The sequence below is a fragment of the Protopterus annectens genome, chromosome 16.part0, assembly GCF_019279795.1.
Source record: "Protopterus annectens isolate FY-2018-M chromosome 16.part0, PAN1.0, whole genome shotgun sequence".
In the NCBI taxonomy this organism is placed as follows: domain Eukaryota; kingdom Metazoa; phylum Chordata; order Ceratodontiformes; family Protopteridae; genus Protopterus; species Protopterus annectens.
In genome coordinates this window covers 653,604,639-653,618,126 of record NC_056750.1, presented here as the reverse complement: position 1 = coordinate 653,618,126, position 13,488 = coordinate 653,604,639, and the positions used below count along the sequence as shown (strand labels likewise).

General features: G+C 39.7%; 1 protein-coding gene across 1 annotated transcript in view; it reads right to left on the bottom strand.

Moving 5' to 3' along the window:
• Positions 1 to 13,488, bottom strand: part of LOC122790635 (AP-1 complex subunit gamma-1-like) — a 700,858-nt gene that overhangs the window by 481,592 nt on the left and 205,778 nt on the right. Inside the window, exon 3 of the mRNA XM_044058159.1 lies at positions 1,253 to 1,377. Coding sequence (XP_043914094.1) covers positions 1,253 to 1,377 — 125 coding nt within the window. The remainder of the gene's footprint in view (positions 1 to 1,252; positions 1,378 to 13,488) is intronic.

The window sequence follows — 13,488 nt, the reverse complement described above, 5'->3', positions numbered from 1 at the left end:
GGCCTGTGCGGTCTGTCTTTATCCTTACGTTTTTTCAGAAGATCAGTAGTCAGATGGCTTACATAAGCCATATCGGAATTCGAGAACTGAGAGTGAAAATATCTAGCTACAATAAGGGCCCAATGATGTATAGTTCTGGCATTGAACAAAGCACAAAAGCGGCAATGAGGGATGTCGTGGTCTGGGCCTAAACAGGTGACAGTAAGAATAAAAGTCTTGGTGTGGTATTTGTTTTCCACAGGCGAAACAATTGTTAACTTTTTCTGACATCAGTTAGAGCAAGAAAAAAAGGATCCCCAATAGGGTACTTAGCTTAGAAGACTTCAACTTCAATTCGGAAATGAAAACTCAGGTAGTGGCTGACTGGCACTCATGTGACCTGCTTCTGCTTCGAGCTCCTCAGCAAGAAAGACTGAAGTAATGGCGTTGAATGCCTGATTTTATACCACTGACGACTTGAAGTTAGTCATGGAGTGACAGCAACCTATGCAGAAATACTAAGCCTCTGGTATTTGGGTCGACTGAGGGCAACCCCTGGAAGGATAACCCAAATGTGATGACTGCAACAGTGAAAGACGAAGAACATCTACAAGAAAATAGCCTACTAAACAGCTAGTGGCTGCTGTCTAACCACTAAATGCCACACTGTGCTGTTTTCCACTATGTGAGACAGTCTATTACATCAGAATAAGTGACCCAAAAAGTAGCAAGTTGAGGTGAATTTATATGTAGTCAGTAGCTTTCTAATTGTAGTGCCTAAGTTATAGAGATTACTGTCCATCAGTGACACTATCAAAGAACCCGTCTCCATTCAGCACGAGTGACCATGCATTTGGAAAATAAAGTTACCATGGCACATCCCAATAAAATCACAGCAGTTTCTTTGTACAATGGGGTCAACATTATGTTATCAGAATGACAGTTCCATACAGCAAGACTTCCTACATGCACAGAGAAAACAAAGCCACACTAGTGTGCTTTTTCCTTCTCAAATAATTATAAATAATTAAGCAAATAAATAGAATGAGTTAACATGTAACACTACTGTGTGACAAACTGTACCACATTACACAATGTCCTGCCATATAATGCTGTTACACTGTCTACATTCCTTAAACATATCATCCACATTTACATATCAAATTCCAAAGAAGGAGCTCTGTGTCTTACAGTGAATGTGCAGCCTCAGGTCACAGCAGCAGGGCAGGCAGTGCCCCGCCTTAACATAAGAAGTACAGAAGGTGGCACTTACTTTTTGATGGAATTTGTGATCAGCAGGTGGGCATCCTGACGCTCATCAAGCAAAAGCATGGCTCCAAGGTACCCCATTCTCTTGTCTGTGAACCTCTGGGACGCTATTAACTTCAGACACTCCATCTATAAAAAAAAAAAAATGAGGCAATTATTTTTTATTAACCATCAACATTTGCACTATAAGGGAGCAGGGATGGATAATTTCACAATTTGTTACTTTGGATCCTCACTTGCATGATGTGTATGTAAAGTTTTCTGATATATTTTCATTAAAATTTGCAAACTATGCCAATCTAACAGTGTTACACAAAGAATTTGCATTGATGTGCATGATCTATCATTCTTGCTTATTACTAAGTTTACAATCTTAGTACCAGGGGATCATTCAAAAGGGCTATTTTCTGAGGTATACAACACAGAAAAGTTATAATATCCATCAGACTTGTAAAAGTACAGTTTTATACCTACCATAAATGTAGATGTTCGAGTGTTCACCCTGCTGCAGTCATCACACTTGGGTTATCCTGTCGTCAGGTGGTCCCGCAGTCGGCCGGAATTCAAAGTCTTGGTCCGGCGTCGGTTGTTGTTGCTTCTTCCCTGACGTCAGTGCGCCAGGGGTATATATAATGCATCCAACGCCATTTTCTTCAGTTTTTCTTGCCCCAGATGTCAGGTGCCCCCAAAAAGGTGGTCAGTAATTAGTATCAAATTAAGTAATTTTTGCAGCAACACAAAATCCCTCCAGCTACAAGCAAATACATCAGGAAGGTATTGCAGAGATTTAGCCAGTTAGATCAGAGGGGATGGAGGGAGGGTAACCTGGACTGCAGCAGGGTGAACACTCGAACATCTACATTTATGGTAGGCACAAAACTGTACTATGTTCATCGTGTTACCATGCTGCAGTCATCACACTTGGGTAGAATCCCAAAGCTATGGATGGGTGGAGGAGTTATAGAGGGTTAGAGGAGGCTAGAAGGCCCTGCAGAACTGCAGTGGCGAAGCCAGTCCTAGTCTTAGAGTAAAGTGGTAAGTGATAGTGTTTGGTAAAGGTGTGTACTGAACTCCAAGTTGCAGCTTCCAAAATCTCCTTGGTTGGAACTCCCCTGAGGAAGGCTGTAGATGTAGCCATTGCCCTGGTAGAGTGGGGCCTAATGGTAGCAGGAACTGGTTTTCCATGATGGGCATAGCAAAAACGAATGCAATGTCCTATCCATTTGGAAATGGTTTGTTTGGATATAGCCTTCCCTTGTGAAGCTGTAGCATAGGATACAAAGAGCTGGTCAGATTTTCTGAAAGCCTTAGTTTTATCCAAGTAGTAATGAAGTTGCCTGTGAATGTCCAAGGAATGCAGGAGTCTTTCTCCTTTGTTCTGTGGGTTTGGGAAGAAGGTGGGTAAGTGAATGGTTTGATTTAAAGACACACTGGAAACCACCTTAGGCATGAAGGAAGGATTAGTTCGTTGAGAAACTCTGTCTTGATGGAAAATGATGAAAGGTTCCACTGCCATTAGTGCCTGCAGCTCTGGGACTCTTCTAGCTGAAGTTATTGCTAGCAGCAGGGCAGTTTTCCATGATAGGAACTGCAGATCTGCAGAGAAAGCTGGTTCAAAGGGAGGTAGCGTAAGTTTTTCCAGGACAAAATTTAGGTCCCATGTTGGTGTAGGTGCTCTCCTGGGTGGCCTAATGTTTTTTGCCCCTCTGAGGAACTGCCTTAGAAGTGGATGCGAAAATAAGGGTGGTTCTGTGTTGTAGTGGGCTGAAATAGCTGATGCATGGATTTTAATGGAAGAAAAAGAAAGTCCTTTATGCAACATCTCAGTTAAATATTGTAGAATCTGAGGCATGTGAGGCTGAAGTGTGTTTTGGCCTTTAGCTTGGTTCCAGGCACAAAACCTTTTCCATTTGTCTGAATAGGCCTTCCTGGTGCTGGGCCTCCTAGCTTCCAGAATAACATCCATAACTGCTTGGGGAAGAGAAGCTGGCTGAATGTTTAGGTGATATGCCATGCAGCCAGATTTAAGGTTTTTAGCTGGCTGTGAAGAATCTGATTGTTTTGCTGTGTGAGCAAATGGGCAATTTGTGGTAAAATCCAAGGTGGGCTCTGGGCCATATTCCTCAATAGTGGATATCAGTGCTGGCGTGGCCAGTCTGGGGCTATGAGTATCAGTCGTGGTCTCTCCTTTCTGACTTTCAGAAGCACCTTTGTGAGGAGAGGCAATGGAGGGAAGGCATATACTGTCAGGTTTTTCCAACTGAATGAGAGTGCTTCCACTTTCCAAGCTTGATGTTGAAGTGTCATTGTACAAAATTTTGTTAGTTGATAGTTTTGAGGACTGGCAAACAGGTCTATGTCTGGAAGACCCCATTTTTGAGTTATCATTGCAAATACTTGTGGATCCAGTTTCCACTTGTGGGGATCCACGAGGTTTCTGCTGAGGTCGTCTGCCAATGTGTTCTTTTTTCCTGGCAGGAATTGAGTTTGTAACTGAACTTGGTAAGCCAGAGCTGTGTTCCACAAGGTCATTGCTTGCCTGCATAGAGGGTAGGAGTGTGTACCCCCTTGTTTGTTTATGTACCACATTACTGTGGTGTTGTCCGTCCTTATTGTAAGCTGTCCTGGATGTAATAGATTCTTGAAGGCTGTCAGAGCATTCTGTACAGCTAGCATCTCTTTTTGGTTGATGTACAGATTCCTTTGATCTGCAGTCCATACGCCTTGAACGCACTGTCCTGCCATGTGTACCGCCCAGGCATAGTCCAATGCATCTGTTGTCATAGTTTGCCTGGCTGGGGGCAAGGTGAAAGGCTGACCCTTGTTGAGGTGACAAGCCAGTGACCACCACAGAAACTCCTGTTGTAGGCAGGGAATGAGAGATATCATTGTGTCCAAGCTGTGGCTGTGTTGAGACCATACGCTTTTTAGGTACCACTGTAATTTCCTCATATGCAGATTTGCAAATGGTATTAGTAGTATGCAAGATGCCATGAAGCCCAAGGCCTGCAGAATTTTTCTTGCAGGTAGCTGGGTCTTTGTTGCCATTATTTTGAAATATTGAGTCAGTTGTAGTTGTTTGTCTGGCGTCAGATAAGCCTTCTGGGCCGTTGTATTCAAGCTGGCACCCAGGAATGTCATATTTTGTGAGGGTACTAGTTTTGATTTCTTTTCATTTACTGTGTACCCCATGCAACTTAGAAGATGTTTTACAAAAGCCAGATGTTGTAAGAGGGTGTCCTTGCTTTCTGCTTGGATGAGGCAGTCATCCAGTTATGGGTATATTTGAATTCCTCTTTGTCTGCAGTATGCAATTACTGGTGCCAGGCATTTTGTGAAGACCCTGGGCACAGTAGATAAGCCAAAGGGCAGTGCAGAGAATTGGTAATGGTTTGAACCTGCAATGAAACGGAGGTATCTTCTGCAACTTTGTCTGATAGGGACATGCAGGTGTGCCTCCTTGAGGTCCAACGTTACTAGCCATGCTTTCTTGCCCAACATGGGAAGAAGCTTCTGTAGTGTTAGCATCTTGAATTTGGGTACTTGTAAGAAGGTGTTTAGAATTGAAAGGTCCAGAATTGGTCTCCAGGCATTGTCCTTTCTGGGAACTAGAAATAGTCTTGAGTAAAATCCTTGGCCTTGCTCTCGAGTAGGTACCAGTTGAATGGCTCTCATGTCCATGAGAGCTGTAATTTGTTTTTGTGCCTCTGCCCATTGATTTTGTGGCAGGTATGGCATTCCTCTTTTCATTGGCAAGGTGTGAAAATGGAATCTGTATCCTCGTGAAATTATGTCTAGGACCCATTTGTCCTTTGTGACAATGTGCCAGTTGTCTGAAAAAAGTGCGAGTTTTCCTCCTAAGGGGGCTGCCAAGAAAGTGTTTCTTGGCCAGATGAGGTGCAAGTCATTGAGTTTGCTTTCTGGTAGTTTGGGACCTGTCTTCTCCTCCCTTCTGTGCTGCAGTGCCCCATTGTCGAGGTTTGTACTGGGCTTGTGGTTGTCCTCTGCCTCTTGGACGTCTGTATTTACCCCTCTGTGGTCTGTCAGTAGCTGGAAAGGACCAATTTTTTGTTGGCCAATTTCTGCTGAAGCGAGGGGGCTGTACCTGTAGGAAATCTTTGACTGTCTGCATAGATTTTGCGTTATCCTTCATTTTCTTTAAGACTTCTTCTGCTTTAACTTCAAAAAGAACATCCTGCTGTAAGGGAGCATCTAGAAGCTTTGCTTTAACATGATCAGGTAGAGTTTGTTCCTTTAACCAAGCATGCCTACGTATAACAGACCCAGTGACAGCTGCTCTGCAGGAAGCCTCCAAAGAATCAAACCCACATTGTAAAGTAGGTTTGCCCACCTCTTCAGTTGCATGCAACAGATCCTGCATTTCTTTCAATTCAGACTGTTGAGGGAGTGTGCTCATTTTTTGTTTTAATTGAGACATTAGACATTGCTGATATTTTAGCATGTGAAACTGGCAGTTTAGTGCCCTCATAGCTAGTGTGGCTGAGGTATAAATCTTTTTCCCCCACCTGTCTAGTGCTCTGGAATCCCTTTCAGAGGGTACAGGATTTTTTGCCATAGAAGCCTTAGCCCCTTTGGGACCCTGGGAGATAGTCTCTGGATCAGCAACAGGACTTTTATAAAGAAATTTGTGGGAATCAGGCACTCTATATATCTGTCAGGGTTGGCCGGAGCAGGAGGCAGAGAATCTTGGTTCAAACTGGATTCTAAGTAAACATCATCCACAATGTCTAAAACTGGGGGGATGGCAAGTGGTCTGTGCTGGGGGAGTAAAAGAAACTCTCTGAGCCTTTTCTTTGAGTCAGAGTAGTCCTGACCTTCCCAGTGAAAATGTTCCCTCATAGTGTGTAAGGTTTCCCCAAAGCAGTAGTCTTCAGGGGGAGAAGCTGAGGGAATGGAATCCTCAGCATCAGAATCTTCATAAGGGGAGAAGGAATAATCTTGGTCCTCACAGGAGCCTGAGGAAATAGACACTTGTTCAGAGGAGGCATAATCTTCCTCTTGTCTAGGCCTTTTGTTGGGAGGGGGTTGGGAACCCCTGATTAAAGAGATCAAATCTTCAGCCATTTTGAGCATCTGTTTCTTAGGCATGGGGCCTTGAACAGGGGTCTGAAGTGCAGTCTTTTTAGGTTTAATAGGGGTCTTAGTCTTAGGATAAGTTTTTATGGTGAGCGTCGTCGGTCTGAAGACGCCTTTAGAAACCGAAGGTGTTTCTGCAGGACCGACATCTTTTTCAGCAGTGTCGTCAGTAGGGCCTAAACAAAATGGCTGCGTCGGCCTAGTACTTTCCGCCAAAAGTTCCAAAGCGGTATCGGGTTCCAGATCTGCGGTAGTCAGGGGCTGCGTCGGAGCCTCACTGAAGACCGGTGAACCAGAGACCGGACCAGCTGAGGCCTCGGAGTCTGGCTTGGGTCTAGGCTGCCTGTCCTTATCCTTGCATTTTTTGTGTACGCTGGTAGTCGGTTGCTCCGACGGCATAGTGTAGTTGAATTTTCTACCGAAGTAGTGTCGTGCGAAATCAAAGCGTCTTTTTATAGTACGCTTATTAAACCTAGCACAAAAATGACAACTAGTGACGTTGTGGTCTGGGCCTAGGCAAGGTATGCAGTAAGAATGAAAATCCTTATGAGGTATTTGCTTCCCACAAGAAATATAATTGTTAACTTTTTCTGACATCGGTCTGAGGCAAGAAAAGTTTCCCCAACGGGGTACTTAGCTTTATTGAAGACTTCGGATCTGAAATTCGACTTCGAAAATCTCAGGAGTCGGCCAACCGGCACTTGCGAACTGCTTCTGCTTCGGGCACCGCACGGCAAGAAAGACTGAAGAAAATGGCATCGGATACATTATATATACCCCTGGTGCACTGACATCAGGGAAGAAGCGACAGCAACCGACGCTGGACCAAGACTTTGGAATTCCGGCCGACTGCGGGACCGCCTGATGACAGGATAACCCAAGTGTAATGACTGCAGCAGGGTAACACGATGAACATCCATGGGTTATGCTGAAAACAAGTACTAATCCCATGGAATATATTAGCAAAATAGCTCACAAGGTGGAAAAACCTTCAGAGTCAGTAAGAATACAGAAGAGATGGCACCTCACAAAACTTTGCTCCAACAATCTACATGTATAAAATATAAAATGTTAACCACTGGAAATGAGTTAATGAAATTGGCAAGTATCATTTTGGTTTTCTAAGACATAAATATAACTGCATTATACCCATCCATTTATCCCCAGAAGGGAATTTTATGAACGGTAATACCCAGTATGTGAAATACATAAATCCATTAATATCTGAACTAGCCGCATGACACTATATTTCAATGACTGGACGCAGGTGGCAAAACTAGCACTAATAATGCAAAATGATGTCTCTACGTGCCGGTAGAAACACTTCAGAGTGTTGCCAAAGACTGACTGACTATTGTCTTAAACTCACTTCTGAGTCTCTGTGTACTAGGGCAACTTGATGCCATGGTACAAAAAGTACTTCTTTGCAATGACTTCAAAGACTCTAGATAAGCAACATGCAGACATTTGCAGTAAAACATGTTTGTGTGGCAAAAAGCAAGGAAGAATAATAGATGATTTTTGTCTGATACAAGTAAAAAGAAGGCATGGATAAATTCAACTACTGGACTCTTTTATTGTGAAACTTTGGCTTTTTGCCAGTTTGCCCGGGAGTTTTTTCACCACTAGAGGAGTATTTATCTATTATAAATTACATCTCCTAATGACACATGTAAACAGTGTTAATTTATACGTTACTGTTATTTGGTAACTATTTGTTAAGTAAACACTTAAACTAGGCCAAGAGTCTAAATGCTTCAGGTTTTACACAGCTTCACGAGACCAGCTGATGATGATGTCATTCACTACATACCTCCACAGCAAGTGGGCAACTAAATTCAATAGAAGTCAGTTAACCATTAAAGCTCCTGGTTCTCGTTTTTATTAATGAAATCAAATATGGGGGGGGTTGAAGAAATTTATGACCGTGTCGCTATGGTTTTCACGAGCATGCATTAAACAGATTTGCATTGCTTTTGCCTTGTACATCTATTTTCATGTAGCAGTTCATCATAAGAAATATCCCAGACTGCGCTGTGTAGACATTTTGTTTCACTAGTCCTTACAAAGAAAAAGATGCTCTATCAGATTATATAGTGCTTCAAAGGCTGCTATTCATAAACAATGTCTCAAATAGGTCTTTATTTTTTTTTGTAACTTTCATCAACATCAGTCAGACACCTCTGTTATATCAGGCAACTACCTGCCTCATGCATTTGGCTCCTGGTCAGCAATATCCCATCACTGCAAACCTGAAACAGCCCACCTTCATAATTATATTTTTATTATGTAAGACGTGAAAATTATTTCAGCACCTGCCTACAGGATGATGCTATGCATTCCATGAAAATATCCAAAAATTACATTCTGAGCAGCAAAAACATGACAATTCCATGCACTCCATTAAAATATGAAATAATTACTATGTTCAGCACCTGCATGAAAGGTGACCTCACATGGTGACTATGAAATCACCTTTTTACTTCTGGAGATGCATTTTAGTTTAGAAGCTTGATTTGTGAAGTTCCCACTTTTCCCGTTTTCATCATTTTTATAACTATAAAGGAGACTTTCCTTTTGTTCCAGGAATTCAAAGTTTAAAAACGAACTGAATCTTGTACATCAAAAGACTGGGACAGAGGAATGACAAATTGGTAGAAATTAGTAGTTCTATATTTCTACATCTACCTGTCTGTGCTTTCATTGATCTTTAAATGGGTTTGTTTTAAAACCGATTCACAAATCGCCAAACACGCAGGGAAGAGATCATGCAAGACTCTAACAGTGGGGTTTAGGAAGCTTCCTTTTCTTTATTTTTCTCCACTGTTGTGTGAACTTGGAGTTGGAATCTCAAGAGGTGAATTTCTTAGCATGCAAGTCTCGAATACAGAACAACACTTTCACGATAGGAGACCTGATCATAACCCTCTTTGTGTTAAGAAATTCACAGAAATGTTTATGATTTTTTTCCTTTTTTTTTTTTTTTTTTTTGTTAGAAGTCTTAAGTTTCCCTTTTTCTCTGAAATTTAATAGTTTTAACCTTACACTAGAATTTTTTAAAAGGATAACGTGGGAAGAGAGGTTACGGTTTGGGGCTGTCGAGTACCACTCTAACGTGCAGATGACCTTTTACTAATGCCAGACAGCAACATAAAATAGTAAAAACTAAAAGAAAATTCCAGCCAAGCTAGATTTTCCACTGTGTGATTCCTTAAACCTCTTGTATTAGAGGCACATGGGATAAATGCAAATAGTCCTATAAAACCTAACAGGGCTTGTTCAAGAGAAAATAACTCAATATTTGGGGATGTCCAATTACGCCTTATTGAAGCAATGACAGTGATTTACTCTCTCAACTCTGCACTGATGCCAGATATGGTGTGAAAATGGAAACGGTATCTTATTTGGAAGCAAATCAGTTTTAAATATCTGGACTGGTATTTTTAAGTAGCTATGCAGAGGACAAACAAACTCAAGATGAACTTGTGTACCGAGTACTAGGAGTTCTGGAAAGGAACAGCAGCTTACTTTTAGCCTTTATTCACAAAGTGAATCAGGTAAAAATCATACAATAGCCACATTAAGCTTTGCTCTGCAAATGTGAAGGAACAGAAGCTTAAGACAAATGAACAACAGCCTAAGGCAGTACATGATGCACCACTGGCAGGCTTAAAGTAATGTAAATTACATTTCAGATATGGAATAATTTGTATTTTCTTCCTTTGTTTGGCACATTGTTTATTTCAGCTAATGCTGCTTGCCAAAAATGAGCAGTGAAGATGCAAACCAATCTCTACTCATGCTATATTCATTAACAATGTATTAAGGGTTTCTGGAACTTGGTAAATGCAAACACAGACCCTGCCATGGGGCATATGAATTTGTTCAACATTCAGACTATCCATTTAGGACTGCTTCAAGAAGGGCTGGAGAAAGTGCACAGGCAAATGGCAACTGTCATGGCTTTGTCTGGACATGAACTTTTCCCAAAGTTGTGGAAGGCTGCAACAGTGCCTACATAGGAGGACTGGAAAGTAGAGCTAAAATTGAACTTTCTGGCAGTAAACACAATTCTGAAATTACCTCCCAAGCAGAGATGTGGACTGTCTGAATATCTATGATGCTTTTTTTGCCAATGGCATCCTCAATGACCAGCTGCTCCAACCAAGACCATGGTGATAAGCAGTGAGATGCATGACAGGTGAAATATTTTGGTTTTTGTTTCTGTGTTATCCACCCTTGTCAGGACATGATGAGGAATGCTAATTAACTGTTGCATAAGTAGCTGCTTCCTCTCATCAGTGTTTGTAGATGAGCTTTAATGTCACTGTTCATCATCATATTGTGTAGTCCTGGTGCATAAGAGCAGGAGGAACAAAGAAATGCATGTATGCATTGTCTTGGAAGCCCTCCCGCATTAGCAAGTGATTATGTGCATCTTTGCAATAGAAATGATGTGTATACAAGAATCCTGATGAAAAACATTCCCCAGCTTCTTACTGCAAAAGTACACTTAACAAAAATATTGGTGGTAATACCTACTAAAAACTCTTTACTTAAAAGTACAACAGAATATATTACTTCATACAATAGACTTTAGACAATAATGAAAACAATAAAATAGTACTGTGATTTGCTAACATGCACTGGTATGTCAAAAAAAAACACAGCACACTTGTGAATTTGCTATACTAAAATGTTGAAAGCCAGCAAACACATAAAAATAAATGCAAATCCACATAGCCAAGGTGCATTCTAAAAACAAACAAGTAATGCTATATGCTTTTTTTTCAGAAAACAATAAAATTCACATTATGCATTTTCATCATGTCTAAGACTTTTTCAGACTGTGAGAAACCCTGAACATGGCAGTAATATTTACAATCATTACGACATGTAGCCAATAATTATTTTATAGGTGCATTTTTAAAAGTAACAATACTATTAAGAACAAGGGAAACACTGCACAGGCATTTAAACAAACTTGCCATGTGCATGCCTTAATGTACAAAGCATGTTTATCGTCATTGCCATTAACATCGAAAACACAAAATTAAAACTGTTTAAAATCTTTACAATGCAATAAAATACCTATACAGTGGATTGTTGGAAAGGCCAGATCTAATAGCATATACAGATTCATGAACCCTGTCTTGTAAACACCTTACACTTCTCACAATGTAAAATGTGGCACATCTTTTGCATAATGCAGTACAAGCAACATTTTTGGAAGGGTAAACAGTTGAATTGTCCAGGGAGGACATAATTTCTCTTTAAATTCTCACATTTACCACTATTTAAAATATATTCACGTTGACAGCGGAAGCCACACTGATAAATGCCTTTCTTATTATTATCAATTGTGGCCACACCACTGTTTGAGTTAAATAATGTTTTATACTTCACAAGTCTTGATTAAGCATGTTGTTTCACATACAGTCTTCAAAATTCCACACATTTTTATAAAACATATAAGGAAAATCATAACTAAATTTCTATCCAAGCTCATTTGTTTTGTAGTGTTAAATATATTATTTCTCCTAGCTGTAACACATTCAGCAGCTTCTGTCACTATCCTTGATAAACAACTCATTTCCAATAACTCACGCTCTTTCAAATATTCAGCATGCACAATTAGGCCAGCTAGGGCTTGTACTCTGTCTTCTAACAAATAGGGTGGGTGCATGATACATTATTGTAGGAAACTATTATTTATTTATTTATATTTTACATTTGTTGACTGGGTTTGTTCGACTGAGCTAAGCAGCCCTTGTTCAGTGGAGGCCCGGGGAGAAAAGCTCCACATGTTCTACAGATTATCATTTACAAAAATAAGTAAACAATTAACAACTGGTTTACAGAAAATATTCAAAGCAACATATACATGAAAACCAAGGATTTACTACAGTAAACTCATTTTCTACTTCTTTACAGAAATTTTAGTGAACAACTTGTTAGAATCCCTGCCTTAGAAACAATCAAATCAAAATAATTTACATCAGCCACATTCTGAGAAAAAAATGTGAATAATTAATGTACAACATAAATAAGTCTAAAACCATAGCCATCATTATACCACATAATAAAATATCAGCAATAAAGTGCAGATACAATTTAATGCTGGACAGCTTATGTGACTTATAAATGTAATATTCCTCTTAGCATATCATAAAGGGTAGCATAACTGAGTATCACCCAGCCACCCATGGCAATTCTTTCCTTTGGTCTATAAAGTTTGTCCAGAAACACGAAATAATCATTTAAACACTATCTAGGTATTCCAGAAAGGTTCTGCTCTGTGACACAGTAAAATCATTGCTGTTGATAAGCATTGTACCAAAAACTTTATCTCCATCTAATTTTGGAACAGAGGTATACATTCAATGTCAGCAGTTCCTAAAATGTCATATTTAGTAATATCCATGGACTTCTGTTTATCAATAGAAACCACTGCTTCTCTGATAAAAGATGGATAATTCTTTACGGTTTCCATAATCAAATAAATAGTAAGTGATTCTGTTTCAGCTCAACCAGAAGACACTGAAGATCTCAGTGGACGTTTATCCATATTTTTGTAGAATTTTGAGATAGAAAAAACACAAGACTTAGGTAAAGGAGCTTTCAAACAATCCATCACATCTAAAGACATGTGGCCTTGCATGGACTACTCTTCTAGCTATGAGTCTCTCAAATTGTAGCTTCTTTCCATGACAGACTTAGATACTTCTCCATAAACATTAGTATCTAAAATAAAAAGTACCATCATGCCATATGGAAATAAACACAATTAGGACTAGAACAAACTAAAATTTCATTATTTTTTAATATTAGGATAATTTACAAAAAAAAAAAAAAAATTTAATTTCAATAGCATGGTATTTTAGTTTAATTAATTGATCTGATGTGTAGATGGATTTGTAAATAATACTTTAGTGTTTTGTTGAATATTATAATAATTTTAATTTTTAATAGCATAATAAAAAATTTATATTTCTTTCTCTTGTTAAAATAAAACAACTTGTTTTTGAAAAAAAAAAAAAGTACCATCTTATTTGCATAACTATTAGTACACCTAATAACAAATGCCCCCTGCAGTGTTCATAACCTGTATACATTTAACTTTAGACAAACCATATAAAATTT